The 14771-nt window shown below is 44.1% G+C and overlaps 4 protein-coding genes across 6 annotated transcripts in view; 2 read left to right on the plus strand and 2 right to left on the minus strand.

The window, feature by feature from the left end:
* Positions 1 to 51: 51 nt before the first annotated feature.
* LOC132265151 (V-type proton ATPase subunit e 2-like) lies at positions 52 to 617 on the plus strand. The gene is made up of 3 exons (XM_059765677.1): positions 52 to 159; positions 228 to 275; positions 345 to 617. The coding sequence occupies exons 1-3, from the start codon at positions 62 to 64 to the stop codon at positions 493 to 495; spliced, it is 297 nt and encodes a 98-aa protein (XP_059621660.1). The 5' UTR covers positions 52 to 61; the 3' UTR covers positions 496 to 617.
* Positions 618 to 625: 8 nt separating this feature from the next.
* Positions 626 to 2277, minus strand: LOC132265142 (large ribosomal subunit protein uL10). Its single transcript, XM_059765662.1, has 3 exons — positions 2221 to 2277; positions 1949 to 2038; positions 626 to 1713 (listed from the first exon to the last, which is right to left on the minus strand). The coding sequence occupies exons 2-3, from the start codon at positions 2000 to 2002 to the stop codon at positions 808 to 810; spliced, it is 960 nt and encodes a 319-aa protein (XP_059621645.1). The 5' UTR covers positions 2003 to 2038; positions 2221 to 2277; the 3' UTR covers positions 626 to 807.
* A 188-nt stretch (positions 2278 to 2465) lies between these two features.
* On the plus strand, positions 2466 to 3487 carry LOC132265469 (microtubule-associated proteins 1A/1B light chain 3A-like). 2 transcript variants are annotated; one of them, XM_059766189.1, is made up of 3 exons: positions 2466 to 2557; positions 2803 to 2880; positions 2948 to 3487. In XM_059766189.1, exons 1-3 carry the CDS (start codon positions 2471 to 2473, stop codon positions 3212 to 3214), a joined length of 432 nt encoding a protein of 143 aa, XP_059622172.1. In that variant the 5' UTR covers positions 2466 to 2470; the 3' UTR covers positions 3215 to 3487. The 2 variants fall into 2 exon arrangements, with proteins under 2 accessions (XP_059622172.1, XP_059622173.1); XM_059766190.1 differs by having other exon boundaries at positions 2475 to 2557; positions 2727 to 2880.
* Positions 3488 to 3596: 109 nt separating this feature from the next.
* The window catches only part of LOC132265468 (LIM domain only protein 7), a 49892-nt gene continuing 38717 nt past the window's right edge, over positions 3597 to 14771 (minus strand). The window contains exons 5-14 of one of the 2 annotated variants that reach the window (XM_059766187.1): positions 12694 to 12836; positions 12032 to 12167; positions 10304 to 11416; positions 7329 to 7874; positions 6909 to 7125; positions 6520 to 6827; positions 5564 to 6453; positions 4689 to 4801; positions 4229 to 4433; positions 3597 to 4133 (exon numbers count right to left, since the gene is read on the minus strand). In XM_059766187.1, the coding sequence (XP_059622170.1) occupies positions 4246 to 4433; positions 4689 to 4801; positions 5564 to 6453; positions 6520 to 6827; positions 6909 to 7125; positions 7329 to 7874; positions 10304 to 11416; positions 12032 to 12167; positions 12694 to 12836 (3654 nt within the window). In that variant the 3' untranslated portion in view covers positions 3597 to 4133; positions 4229 to 4245. Of the gene's footprint in view, positions 4434 to 4688; positions 4802 to 5563; positions 6454 to 6519; positions 6828 to 6908; positions 7126 to 7328; positions 7875 to 10303; positions 11417 to 12031; positions 12168 to 12693; positions 12837 to 14771 lie in introns of both variants that reach the window. The other variant, XM_059766186.1, reaches the window with a different exon arrangement.

A 14771-nucleotide genomic window follows, 5' to 3' on the forward strand; every position in this document is an offset into this window, starting at 1 on the left:
TCATCTGCCTGGAGGTTGAGAAAAGTTTTCCCGTGGAAAATTACGTGATTCCCTGAGCACAATGGCAGCATCTTTCGTCCCAATCATCATCTTCACGGCCCTTTGGGGTGTGGTTGGCATTGTTTTGCCCTTCCTCGCGCCCAAAGGCCCAAATCGAGGGTGAGTAAATATCTTCAATGTCAACTCGATGAGTTCCCCAAAAACAAGTTGTCCTTCTCTGCTTCCAGGATTGTTCAGTGCGTGCTGATGTTAACCGCATCCACTTGCTGGTTGTTGTAAGTATCGCGAATCTCTGACGCTCCCGGAATTCATTTTCTCACTTTCCACCCTCTCTCACTTTGCAGCTGGCTCTGTTGCTACATGGCCCAGATGAATCCCTTGATAGGCCCGAAGCTCCACCAGAACACCATCCTCATCATGGCCCGCGAATGGGGCAATCCTCTGCCGGACATTGATTCCTGGAATCCAGATGAGCACGCTGCTGCGACCCACTAAATACCTATCAGTCATTATCTTCTATCAGAAGTAATTTCCATTGTAAATTGTAATTATTATATCGTGTCTGTAGAATTGTGATGAAAGAAGCTTACGTTAAATAAAGGAAACTGGTAGAGAAAGACTAGTGTTTTCTTTCCTGATCCATTTATTCAATGGACTGCAACATCGTCAAGTCTGCGGCAACATCATGAGGATGGTTCCGGAAGAGGGAAGGTCGTGATGAGGCGACGATATTTCCATATGTATAAAATACCCTCTAAAATTCCCACACATTCCCACGATATCACAAGAGACGAGGATGAATAAATCTTATTCGAAGAGCCCGAAGCCCATATCGTCGTCCTCACTCTCGGACTCTTCCTTCTTCTCCTCCTTCTTGGCCTCAGCGGCCGGGGCGCTGCTGGCAGCGGCAGCGGCTGGAGCCGAGGCGGCGGCCGCAGCAGCGAATTTGCTCGGATCCTTGATGTACTCCTTGATGGTCGTGGCCTGCTCGAACTCCACTTCCGTGGTGGCGGCGATGGCCAGGAGGTTCTTGAATCCATTGGCAATGCTGTGCGGAGCCGAGGCGAGAGTTGGATATCCGATCTGCAAGCACACAGCCGCCAAATTGGCCACGCCCGCCTGGAACTTGGCGCGCAGATCCTCCGGCTTGATGTCCAGGATCTCCGGGGAGAAGATGCTGCCGGAGTCGTACACCTGCTCGATTAGCAAACCGTACTGGAACGGCGAGATGTTCAGCATGTTGAGCAGAGCCGCCTCGGAAGCTCCCACTTTGTCTCCTGGCTTCAAGATGGGCACATCATTGATGATTTCAATGGTACCCTTGGAGATCTTCGTGGGGATGGACAGCGCCTGGAAGAAGGAGGTCTTCTCGGGGCCCAAGCCCGTGTTCTGGGCCGGAATGATGACCGCCAGCGGCGCAATAGCACCAGCACGAGCCGGGGCACGCACTTTGCTCTCCGTCAGCTTGTCGCGCACCTCGTTCAGGTCGCCCTTCGTGAACACGAAGCCCACATTTCCGCGGATGTGCGGCAGCAACTTCTCCAGGTTGGCGTTGTTCTCCAAGTGACCGCGGATCGCCTTACGCATCATGGTGTTCTTGCCCATCAGCACGACGCCCAGGCCACGCAGGGACGAACGGATCGTCTGCATCTGGCGGGAACCGACGTTGTCCGCACCGACGATGAAGCATTTCGGATACTCGTCAAACAGTTGCTGCAAAGAAAGTCCCACGTGAATTAGAACTTTTCACAGTCTTTCTGCCTCTTTCCAGTCAAGCTGGCATGAAGGATGAACAATCAGATGATGCGACAATGTCAACAGACGTGAGCCAGGCACTAATGGGTTCAACTATTTCTAGCTTTAGCGCCGGCGGCCCCCATTCGGACGCGTCACAGGATCATCATGAATTCGCACTTTTAGACACTTTATCGAAAAGCAGGACACTTACCACTACTTTGGTGAAGTAGTTCGCCTTCCAACTGGCTTTGTTCTCCCTACCCATCTCTGCTAGTTAGGGACTTCGTGAGAAATTTAAGAACTGAAAGAAGACAAGGAAAAGGTTATTCGCATTTCTCTTGAAAAATAGCATAAATACGGCACTTCTTCGCTAAATCACATTCTATTTCAGTAAATCGATTATTGCCTAATCGAAGTGCATTGAAAAGAATGCAATATTAGCAAGGATGAATCAAATAATTTAGGATATCGAAGAGAACTCACCAAAACCAAACACGTTCTGTGAAAGTGACACACAGAAAAGGCCGAAAATGCGGTGTTGCCGCGTCTTCTCGCCTTTCGACCACTTCGACGAGTTTGGCCCATATCGATTCGTCGATGAAATTTAAATCGTGTGTCGCTCCAACGGATTTGCTCGCTCCGCTATATTTATTTTATTTTATTCACTCTGCTTTATTATGCTGATACGAGATAGTGGATGCAACAGTGTCCTATCCTTGTTATCAGCCCAGCAATGCACACGACGGACCGGCCTCTGGTACACAGTCACCAGCACAGAGGCAATGGAAATGCCTTTCAGCCCTCCTTGGAGAGTTTATCGGTATATTCCATTCATTTCACTTTATTGTTTTTTGGCTCACATTTTCTCCTCCTCCTCCTCCTCCTGTTTGCACTTTTTCTGCCATCTCTCCCTCTCGCGCTGGCCGATAAAAAGCCTGGTAATCCAATTAATGCATAAAATTGGCTTTTTGTGCCTGCTTTCCAATCAGTTCTGTGCTGAATCGCAAGTGAAGTGGCTGGGAAATGCACTCCATTGATCTCTTCTCGTCCACTTGCTACAAACAGAAGACGCGAGGCGAGAGCTATGGTCCCAAAAATCATCCCATCAATGTGTTGCGGTACAAATTCCCGACAAAAGTCCCGGTAAATTAAACTAGAGAGTTTGTGAAGTTGTTGCAGAGTGAGAGCGCATTTCTCGTGTATTTTAAAGGTGATCCTGGAGCGATATCGCAGCGAGAGAGATCTCCCGGACATTGGCCAGCGGAAGTATGTCATCCCACAGGAGATGTCCATGTCACAGTTCCATCAGATGGTGCGCCAGCGGATGAATCTCAGTCCATCCAAGGCGCTCTTCTTCCTCGTCAACAACCGCACGATGATCTGCCTCAGCAAATCCCTGCTGGAAGTGTACGATGAGTTCCAGGATGCCGATGGCTTCCTCTACATCACCTACGCCAGCCAGGACGTCTTTGGCTAGACTCCATCTCTGCCTCAAGCGATCTCTGACCCGGCGCGCGTGAAAAAGTGGCGAAAAAGCGCGCCAGAGCACAGAAAAAAGCCTCCTCAGCCGCGTTTCAGCGGTGATAATAGACATTTTATATTCAATCACAACGAGGGTTATCTCATGTTTAGTTTAGACAGATTAATTATTAATCAATTAATGTTTTAAGTCAGGATTTTTATCGGTTATGTATGGCAAAACTTTCTCTCTCGCCTCCTTTATCACCCGATGTTGGTCGCGCTATCGCGCAGGAAGAACAATTAACATAAATTTTCCATTCAACACCACAACTATACTAGCTCAGCAGTGATAAAAGTGAAGATGATACTGTACTGTAAACAAGCTGCGAAAACACATATTAATTGTATAATAAATTTTTATTCTTTAATAGACTTTATAGACACTTTTTATACCATATTTTGCATATCTTTTTTTCCATTTTTATCATCTCCTCCTCGATAAATGAATTGAACTTGTAAAAGGCTGGGGAAAAAGAAGAGTCAAATTATCTACACAATGTTAATTTGTTTCTTTTCTCCACACTTCTCCTCTTAACGAAATGCTTCATTTTTTTTTAATTGTTTCTCTCACTGCAATTCTCTCCTCGCTTAGCGCAATAAGAAACACTCACTCTTCTTTATTCTGTAAGGTCAAAGCAAGAGAACTGAAACCACACATTATAAATTAACAAATAAAAATCACATAAATTCTAAGAAAAAAAAAATAAACAGGGGAAGAATGAGCGTGGAAAATTCCTTCCAGGACGTTACAAAGAAGTACAAAGTGAAAGATATTATATGCCTATGTACAGCCAGGATCTCGCGCGGGAGTCCTCATATTTACAAAAAGAATATCCGCCACTGATCTCGCAAGGATCTCAATTTCCATTTGGCCTCTGCGAGGGAATGACGATTTGTTGCATGTAAAAAACATTTGCTTATTGAATACAAAAAAACACATTAGAGATAAAAAAAATATCGCTAAATCTACCAAAAAGGGACGAATATTCAAACGCAACTGAACTTCACCCCGTCGTCACTCGAGTAGCAGTTGTGACAGTGAAGCTTGTGATTCCGGACGCGCACGTCCGTGCCATTGAGGCCGTCGCCCAGCTGCACTCTGCAGACGCAGCACTTGAAGCAGTCAATGTGGAAGAAGAGCCTAAGACTCTCGATGATCATCGCGGCTCCTCGACCTGCAATATTTCCAGACAAAGAGACGTTCAATTAGCTTTGATTTGTCAACAAGTCCTTTTTCAGTTTATAAGTGCAATAGCTTTTTATCAATTCTTTGATTGACTCTCGCTAACTGAAGACTATTTCACGCCTTATTAAATTTGATATGAGTTATTTTTTAAACGAATTACTTAATATGAAAATATCTCATTATTCGCTCTGTTAGTGAGAAAGTTTACCAATTATTCCACAATCTTTTCACATTCAACACTCACCCAACTCATCGCCACAGTGCGAGCACTTCTTCCTCCCGCTCACGCTGAGAATCTTCTCCTGAGACTCCGGAGACAGGTTCTGTTGAGTCACCAATTCACCATTGGTCTCGAGTCTGCCAGCGAGAAGAGAGATGCAATTTCAGTAGTGGCTCAAAACAAAATGCATACAATGTGAAATATTGCGAATGATTAACAGGGCATTTTTGTAATTCACATGACCTCGAGTGGCACAGCAAGATTACTTAAGTAATTTAATGGTTGAAAACATGAAGCATTTTTTCAGCTGCAAGTAATCGCAGTCACTCGAGAAAATGCACAGTCGAATAGATAAACTTCAACTTGATGAAAATGCCAACACTTTTATATACAAAATTCCATCTGAATCTTCTGAATTTATCACTTTTCGAAAATATATACACGTGTAGAGACACTCATCCTATATTTTTGAGACTCTCGACCTCGCGAGTGTGTCTTGATAAAAATTACGAGAAAATGCTGTCTTATATCTTTCTCCTCGCATTTGCATATAAATTTTTGTAAATGTCGCATTTTCCATATTTTGCTCCTAAATATCGCTAATTAATGAAGAAATCAGGCCTTCAAACATTAATAATATCGTTTGAATTTGGCGAGAATTCTTACAAAAATCAATAAACAATTCCTCAAGAACCTTCAGAGCAATAATTTGTGAGAATTTAAACTGCCAAACACGCAGATTCTCATTATTCGCCGTGATTTTTCAATTTGACTCGCCATTGAGAAAATGATCACGAAATTATCCAAATTCTGAGAAATAACAGCGCCAAAGTGTTGCCCATGAGAACAAAGCGTCGAAAATGGTGTAAAGCTGTAGGGAAATCACTCAATCCACTCACCGTCTTCGCTCATTCACGCTCATTCTGTTCTGCACCCTCTGCGTGAGTGTCTGGATGACTGAATCGGGCAGTGGCTTCCCATCGCCGCCGCTACTCCTCCTCTGCGCCGTTCCCCAGCCGTTCTGCTGCGTCAAGGTGGGTTTCACGCCCAGCTGCTGGTCGATTCGCCTCTGCTCAGCCTCCTGAATCAGCCAGTGCTTGCCATAGCTGAATCCCCTCGGCTCAGACTTCCTCGCCGCAATCCACGAAGAGTCATTCGTGATCCTTTCGCGCGTTCCCGCCTTGACAAAGTCATTCTTCCGCGGAATCGGATAGTACTTCTCTGTCGGCTCCGACTTCCTGTTCTGCTGCACCCATCCGTCCGTCAGCTTGGGCTTCGGCACGGCACTAAGGGCGTGCAGAGTGTGTCTGGACATGTTCCCGTACACGTGCTGCTGCGCTGGCTGTCGCCTCAGCTGCACTGCGTCATCTCGGCGATTCTCCGCATCACTGGCATCGGCTGACGGAGCCCGGCTGGCTTTTATCGACGACTCCCGCGCCGTCTGGAACTCCTGATGGATGAGATTCGATCTCATGGGCTTGGCAGGTGGTGTGGGCGGAACCTTGCGCTCCAGGTGAATTTGCTGCAGATCCGGCATCGACTGCCGATAGTCCGCCGGAATGGGATAGACGGGATGAGGTGCAGAGACATTGGCGAACTGATTCACTGTCACTGTCGACTGCACACTGTTCAGATCCTGCAGGGATCGTCGATTTGCCGACATAAGCATCTTTGTACCGTGATCGAGCTCCTTTCTCGCCAGATTCTCCCTCAAGAGCAAATTCTCACGCTGACGCTTCAGTTCCTCCTGCTCCAGCTGAAGAAGTTCCCTCTCGACGCGCAAAACCTCCTGTAGAGAGACACGGAAAAAGTCAAGGAATACTTCTAAAAATGGGATGCAAATCACAATTCTCACCTCTTGTTCTCGTATTTGCTCCTCCAAACACCGCATTCGCGATTCCTCATCAACACCACAGTGCGTCAGTTTACTTTCTGTCTCAGTAAATCCGTTACCGGTCACCGTCCACTCCTCAGGCCCGTTCCGCTTGCTCTCGTGGAGAAGTGAATCGCTGGAGCGGCGCTTCTCCTTCTCCTCCATTAGCACTTTGATGATCTCGGTTTCTTTCTGCGCCAGATAGTCTTCCTGCTCTTCCGATGAAGTAGTAAAAGGCTCACTACTCTGTCGAGAATGATTCTCAGACACGCCAGAATCGCGACTATCGCCTGAAACATTCACAAGAGAACATCTCATTATTCACATTCTCTGGATCGCATGATCTTTATTGTTTATTTTGCGAAACTCACCCGTGTCGGAGCTCTCGTAGAGACCCGTCTTGAATAACACCTGCTTCTCCAGGCGACGTTCCTCTTGCAGGAGAGCTGACATATCGGGTGGCGGAGCCACAGACAATTCCAGTGAAATATCATCCTCAGTGGATCCCTCGATCCCCAGGAAACTCGATCGTTTGTTGCGAATCTCCTTCTTAATCCTTCGCGTAGAGTTCATTCGCTTCATGGCGTCCTAAAGAAATAAACCAGAGCGTGGATTTAGTATTCATGAAGTCATTAACTTCTCAAAGTCTAAATTGAATTCACATAAAATCACATTCTATTCAGGAAAGTTATCAGAGCATAAAAGAAATCTCAATAAAATGACTTGATACTTTGCTGAGGCATTCAAATTGCGGCTAAAAGTGAAGGTGAAGTGTGGATTAGAGAACTCACATCGGGTTTGACGTCTTCCTCGTACTCCTCGTTGCCTCCCTCGTCATCTGTGGCGTCATCCTCCACTGGAGGCGGCGGCGGCTTCTCTTTGGGCGGCTGGACAGTTGGGGCATCGGAACTGCTGACACTGGGACGACTGGCACCCATGAAGATCTCCACATTCTCGTACAGAGGAATGGGCTTCGACTTGGGCACCTCGTAGTACGGCTCAACGGGCTTGGGCACTTGATAGTAGGGCTCCTCCTCGTCCTCCAGGTCAATTAGAGTCTCCTCTGCCTTCGACTCTGGCTGCTCGACAACATCATCGATGATTTCATAGATCGGCTCGCTGGCTTTCAGCGCCTTCTGGATCTTCTCCTCGCTGATTGTCTTCACGGCGTCCATTGTCTCCTCCGCCTCTGATTGGCTTTCTGGCTCAGCTTGCGATGCAATTGGCGTCTGCACAAGCTCATCAATCAATTTCTCAATCTCCACTTCATTCTCCGCTGTGCCACACTGATCACCACCATCGATGGCCTGAAAAGCGATATCCAGTGCCTCCAAGACCTGTATTTGGAGCACAATTGAGTCACGAAAAAATATTTATTAACTTCATTACTACACGCATTTGCAACCACTCAAAGCATTAAAACTCATTTCGATTGTAATCTCGAACCCAAAAGAGCCACAAGAAGGGAAAAAGCACTACTTTTATCTACGAAAAAAAGCGAAATACAGTGGGAAAACGTACACAATTAATTCATGAATCAGAATAGAACCAGCAAGGGGAAAATGATAGAGCATGATTTCACTAAAATAAAAAAAAAAACTCAACTCACAAGGGAATAAGTTAATGAGGGTTAAAGTGAGCGTTAACACACAGATTCTCTTACCATTAGCCTCCTACATGAATCATTTCACACTCAGAGATGATGATAGAGAGGGCATTAAGGTTTACAGGTGAGAAGTACAATCAATGAACATAAATTAATTGAAAAGACAGTTTATCGTCCCAATATACAGATTATATTATTCACTTCATCGCACCTCCTTCAACTTAGAAAAATGAGAATTATAAATTAATCGATATAGTTTTCCTCATTACTTAATGATCGCTCCATACAACACATATAGTATATTTTTCATGGTGATATTTTGTGTAAATATGTTTGCCTTTCCTTCAGTTTTCTTTTGTATTCCACTAAATAAATAAATGACGATTAGAGATGGAAAGAGAAAAAATGAAAATAAACTATGAGCTAAAACACAAAATTAATTTCCTGACCGTTTCACATTTGTTATACACGATGATATAACAAATAATTCAGAATATAATAATGTTGTTAATGTGAATTCACTATTATAAATATTTATGTACATCCACTAATTACTAATCCGATAAATTTTGATTTTTGCTTTCAACAACGTGTTTTTCTTCTACCGATTTTTCCTATCTCGCCACTAAATTCCAAAAACTCAAAAACCCACGAATTTCACTGGAAAAAAAAACTGATATTTCTCCACCAACTTCAGCAACTCTATTCGGGCAAGTCTGTAGCCGCGAGTGTCTGTGAGCAACTGCTCAGGTAATTTTCATGTGATTTTCTCTCAAGCTGCAGAAATACGTAAAACGAGAAAAACATCGTGCAATTGAAGAAGAATATTGGAGGCTTTTTTCGGCCCGAGTAAATATTGTTTGAGAGAAAACCGTAAATACTCTTTGCGATAGCAGGTGAAGAAGAAAAGGAAAAAACGCCTTTGAATTCTGTTATTTCGCCATTAATGGGTGGTTGGGAAGTATATAGCTATTCAGGGAGTATTTTCCTCAGCGCAAAGAACTGTGAGAGCGCGCGAGACAGGTGGAAAAAAAATTGAGTAACAACAGGTGATTGAGGAGATTTAAAACTTGTAAAATTCTTCTCATCATTCACACCTTATTACAACGTCTCTTCTATTTCTATTGCGCTTCCTTGCCTTTCTTCTTCTCGCTAGACTCAACATTGGCAGTGATCTTATAGAATTGCATGATAAAGGCTTAAATTGAAGCACCTCTAGTGTGGTTTTCTTTCATCTTCATCTCTCTTTCTGTGGGTAATTTCACGTGAATCTCTTTCTCTCTCTCACAAGATTCAACTCGAAGATCTCTCGAGTCAACCTTCACAAGTAATTCACAGAGTATAAATTAGATTTTTTTTTCTGCTCCCCTACCAGAGATAATGCTCTCATGCTGGAGAGATACAGCTGTGATCTTACTTATCAACACTGTCATGAAGGTCTTAATTTATAGAATTTTACAATGTGATGTATTTCTCAAGACTTATCAAGAAGCTGGGGAAATTAAGAACGCTGCTCTTGTTTTGCCACATTATTTACTGATCCAATTTACTCAATTCCTCATCCAGTAAGTTACTTATCTCGGAATTAAGAGTGTCTGGAAGTGACTCCTGACAATCAACATGCATGGGGGACTCTATGGCGGCGGCATTTGGCAAAACAGTCTCATCTTTGCTCAAACTTTCACTGTCATTCGCATAGGAATCAAGCGGAACGTAGAATGTCGCGGTGGGAGTGTCACTCGAGGGAGATTCTAACAGATTGTTCCTAATAAAGTCAATAATTGTCCTCGTCGGACTCTTGGGACTCTTGGGTGAGGAAGGACTTGACTTGGGTGAGAGATTTTTCAGTGGGCAATTCTTGTGGCTCAGCACCGGACTATCGATCTGGATCTTCAGGGGCACCACGAGATTTTTCACCGACTGATCGGGGATCATTTCTGGCTCAGGCAGTGTCTCAATGGGACTGGCCACCTCAGCCACGGGCAGTGTTAGTGTTACAGTGTCAGTCTCCTCAAATTCTACCTCCTCCACCGTGGATTGTTTAGTGATTTGGCTACAGCTATCCTGACTAGCGCCCGAAATACTATTCACCAAATGTTTAACGTCAATTATGAGCTTTCCCTCGCACACCAGTGATTGAGATGTTTCAGAGACACTTACACTCGTATCTTGCTCTGTGAGATCAGACGCACAGTTGTCGTCGAACAGCTCATTGCTCGTGACTTCGGCGGGCAGGAGTGTGTCATCGTGATTGACGTCCACTGGCGTGGGATCACTCTGCACAGGCGACACTGGAGTGGATTCCACAAGGGTTGACGGTGTCAGATCATCTTCTGTCGGCTGCACGGTCTCCTGCACTTGCTGACTTTCGCTGTCTTCGCAATCCGGCTCCAAATCCATGGGAACGACACTCTCTTGGGGCGTCTCCACGCACTCTGGGGCAGGAGTCTCGGCAATTGATTCATCGTGCACTTCCTGCTTCGCACTGACCACTGATGACGCCGACACGGCGGAATGCAGAGACGTGAGGCGATCTTTCAAGCTCACAACTGGAACATCCACTTTCAGCGGTTTCTCACCAGTTGTCTTCTTTTCCTTCTCCAAAATCGACAATCGCTCTTTTATACTCGACAAATCACCAGACAATCTGTTGGCCTTCTTGCTGCCATCCTCCTTCTGTACTTGCTCGAAGCTCGACAGTCGCTCCCTGATGCTCTTAGCATTGGAAAAATCACCAGATAAGCGCTTCTGAACTGTTGACTCCATTGGCGCTATTGTCACAGCAGCGGGCTTGTCTTTCTCAAACATCTCTCGCCTCTTCCCAATGTCGACCTTGGGCAGGTCCTTCTTCGCCACATTGCTCCCCTCTGCGGCGCTATCACTGGAAGACTTCAACTCGAAATTGATCAGACGCTCCTCGATCTTCGTCACTGACGGTCGCTTCGGCACGAAAGCAGGAGCTGACACTCCATTCTCATGGCCACTGCTCCTCCCCGAGTCCAGGGAGGAAGCCCTCTCGGGCGTGGAATCCTTCGAGAAGCGCCCATTGTTGAAACCATTGAAGCCAATCGACTGCGCTCGGGATATTCGCAGCTTGTAGCCCTCAATTGCTCCCTCGTATGTGTACTCACAGGGATCTGGAGAGCTCGCCGGCGCTGTGCTGGAGGATGTGTCGTATCCCGGACTCGAGACGTAGTCCCTGTGGTTTCCATTCTCGTGATTTGAATTGTTCTCCACGTCCGAGTGTGACTTTTCCGTATCCTGATTGTCACTCTGCAATGAGAGAGAGGGGGAAAAAGATCATTATAAAAATAAAATATATGCAAGAGTCTCATGTGGCCTGTTAATATTGCCTTTCCGCATTCCCCAAATGATCTCTCTGTGTCGTGTTGTAGATCCACAAGAGAAGATCTCTTTTGCAGATGCCGCCGCATGAATTAGTCTGGCGTGACATCCGGAGGAGGGAAAAATTCAAATAAATTTTCAGCAAAACCACCGTCAAGGTGTTGGGAAAAGTGGCGACGCAATAATGTACCTCAGCCACAACAATGTATTTGTGAGCATTTGCAATTTAATGCCTAATTGGAGTAAAATATTCCCTACCATTTCAATTGAAACTCCACGGAATTTTATCACATTAACTATCATTAACAGACCATGTCACGAATGATTATCGCTCTCGATTGATCTCAATACCAATTATATTTCCAACGCAGAGCCAGCGAGACCGCGAGCGTCATAATTGGGCGCGAATGCTCAAAATAGTGTTTTTCACTCAATGGAATGCCTGAGCGCATCATCGAGCAGATAAGATTTTTCGGTGAAAATGAAATTGTAAGAGCGGGGCAAAAAAAATACCTTTCCGTTAAGGTAAAAGCAACAACTTACGATCACACTGTGATTATCAAAGTCTTCAGAGAGACTGCTCTTGCCACTTGCACTGCTCGTTCCAATTCCCAGATCACTAAAATCATTTGCATCATCCTCATTGTACACGGCCAGCGGCATTTTTCGTCTAGTTCCTCTGCAAAGAGAAAGAGAGAGAGAAAGACCACATAAGTTGGAGAATTTCAACAGTGAAACCACTTGGTGACAATCTTCTTCACCTCAGCAGTCTCGCAAGTGAGAAAAGGCCATTTGATACTCTTACAACGAGCCGCCAAAATATGTCGCATTAGAAATTTTTCCCGCAAAAAAAAATTAATGCTGCTTTTAATATACAACTGCTCTCAGGTTAAAGGCCAACCAGACTTCTTTTCCTCATAAATAACATTTCAAGTCTAATTAATTCTGATTTACAAAAGTGGACAAATGAGTCAAACAGGCATCAAATGAGGTATACATTTTGTTAAACATAAACATGTAAAAAAGACAGCAATATTGCGGGTTTTTTTCTTCATCTTCACTGAACAAATATGCATATTAGAGAAATCTCATGTCTTTCAGCAACTCCTCATCGATACTCCAATCGCGAAACTCAATCAAGGTTCATCTCGGCAGAAGCACTTTTCCCTCTTTGTGAAAATCCACACGCTATGCACAACACTCACCTTTCCTCTAGCATTTCGGAAAACGTCTTGGACTTTCTTCGCGTTCGCTCGTGTTCCTCCAGCTCCAACTTCTTCACTTCAACAACTCGATCGATAATGTGTTCCACTCGTTTTCGACGTGACGACTTCCAATTGTCCAAATTCTATTATTAAGAGATACACAAGAAATCAATTAATTACAATCGATAAATCATTTTACTCTCAGTGACAAGAGCTAACGCATTTTCAACTCATGTGGCACACTTTTATCGCATGTGTCACTCTCTTCTCTTTTTCCCTCTCAATAGGCAACTTTTAATTTCTCGATCGCACCGCCTAATACCCATGAATTAGTCTCTCTCAATGGCTTGTTGGAGCAAAATCTAATTTAACGCAAATTGTCACTTGATTTGCTAGCACGTCGTGGAAAATATGCAGATCATTTAAATACCCATTTATTCCATGTCCATGCAGCGTTTTCTCCACCCTTGGGGCAAAAATTGATCAAGTGAATCAAATATCACACTATAGCTCAAATTGAAGAGACCCCATTTGTGCGGAATCGTGTTCTCGAAGCCCATGTTTTTCATATTGCCATTTTCCTGCGTGATAACATTCCAAAATATTCGTCATGCAGAAAGAATCGTGATACTTGGATCTCGCAAGACGTTTCTACGGCATTAAATTATCCACAAATGCACATGATAATGCAGACGCCAATATTGACTTCCTTTCAATTTCTACTCATGTCTCTCTGTTTTTCCCATTTCAGTTCAGAGTTGATTTACTTTTACATTTCTGCAACCATTTTGCAAATCCATACATTCAGTCTCTTTCTGTATCTTGTAAGAATTTTAAACAGGTTCATTATTTAATATAAAACATACTTATCCATAATTGACCATTTAATGTTATCGAAAGTGCACGAGGACAAATATGGCGAGTGGGTGAGGCCAAGCAGTCCTCAATTCGCGACAACGACAGATCACTTTATGGGGCGTCCGATTTCAGACTGATTCACAGTTAAGGATAAACAGCTAATGTTTATTCATGCACCATGCAATCCTTCCAATTTCATAACGCACAATTCAATTGCTATTCTTGGCATTCCACACTCAATCGAAAGTAAATCAGATACTGGTATGCAAAGAAGTAATTTCAAATCAATCGCAACGTGATTTCACTCCGTGGCCACGGAGTAGAAGGAATTCTTTCATAAATCATATGTAAGAAAATTACTTAACGGGATTCACCAGACTTGTTAACCGTTTTATAATTGGTATTTTCTCGTGTGTAAATACCAAAGAGACATACCAAATAAAAATTCTTTGGGCATTTTTGGTGCCAGTAAATATATAAGTTCAGGCAAACATGCACTCCATTCGAGGAGATGATTTAAGTTCTATGCTTTCTCTTCTACACGATCATTGCGCTCTCTCTCTCTGTCCCTCTCTCCTCGGATTCCCTTATCATTGCCTACTCTCTATTTAATCTGCTTGGTAATCATGCATTTTTCTCAATTATCCCTCTCGCAGTAAAATTGAAAATTGTGCACTTCGCTCTCGTTACAGACACTTTATTAGAAGCAATAACAAGAGCATGAGAGTGAAAGTTATATTTCACGGTGTATTTTATGCAGAATTCTTCAGATTTTATTTATAAATGCTCGCGCATTAGGCTGGGGAGAATGCCTCAGCATCGGGTGGCTTATAATAGAGTTTTGAAATCTCACTACAAACGCAACGTAGTGCAAACAAATCGTTCAGCACCTCGACTAATTGGCATTGCGCATTGTTGGAGGATTCATGAGTTCTTCTTTTATTATCTTCCTGCCCTGTCTCTCACCGGCGTCTCAATGCACAATGCTACTTTCTTGGAGGCCGCGCGCACAGCCGATTGTGCGATGATGAGGAGTCTCTCTTCATGAGGAAAACGCCCAGCTATCTCTCTCCTCACAGACAAAACACTTCTTGTATGCCACGAGATATTCTAACTCCGGTGCAAATTCTTTGCCCATCGCAAATAGAAATTCCTCTGGGGCGCTGGCATTGTGTACTTAATGTTACATTTTAAGAGTATATATGTATGTAGGCTCGCAT

Source organism: Phlebotomus argentipes, unplaced genomic scaffold (assembly GCF_947086385.1).
Source record: "Phlebotomus argentipes unplaced genomic scaffold, Phlebotomus argentipes genome assembly contig_2, whole genome shotgun sequence".
NCBI classification, from domain to species: Eukaryota; Metazoa; Arthropoda; class Insecta; order Diptera; family Psychodidae; genus Phlebotomus; species Phlebotomus argentipes.

Bases quoted from the DNA above. Each gene is read 5' to 3' on its own strand.
- LOC132265151 (XM_059765677.1), top strand. From the start codon at position 62: ATGGCAGCATCTTTCGTCCCAATCATCATCTTCACGGCCCTTTGGGGT. The intron at 160-227 runs GTGAGTAAATAT...CTCTGCTTCCAG, and splicing joins CCCAAAGGCCCAAATCGAGG to GATTGTTCAGTGCGTGCTGA. The intron at 276-344 runs GTAAGTATCGCG...CTCACTTTGCAG, and splicing joins GCATCCACTTGCTGGTTGTT to CTGGCTCTGTTGCTACATGG.
- LOC132265142 (XM_059765662.1), bottom strand. From the start codon at position 2,002: ATGGGTAGGGAGAACAAAGCCAGTTGGAAGGCGAACTACTTCACCAAA. The intron at 1,714-1,948 runs GTAAGTGTCCTG...CTTTCTTTGCAG, and splicing joins ACTACTTCACCAAAGTAGTG to CAACTGTTTGACGAGTATCC.
- LOC132265469 (XM_059766189.1), top strand. From the start codon at position 2,471: ATGCACACGACGGACCGGCCTCTGGTACACAGTCACCAGCACAGAGGC. The intron at 2,558-2,802 runs GTATATTCCATT...TGCTACAAACAG, and splicing joins CCTCCTTGGAGAGTTTATCG to AAGACGCGAGGCGAGAGCTA. The intron at 2,881-2,947 runs GTAAATTAAACT...TGTATTTTAAAG, and splicing joins AATTCCCGACAAAAGTCCCG to GTGATCCTGGAGCGATATCG.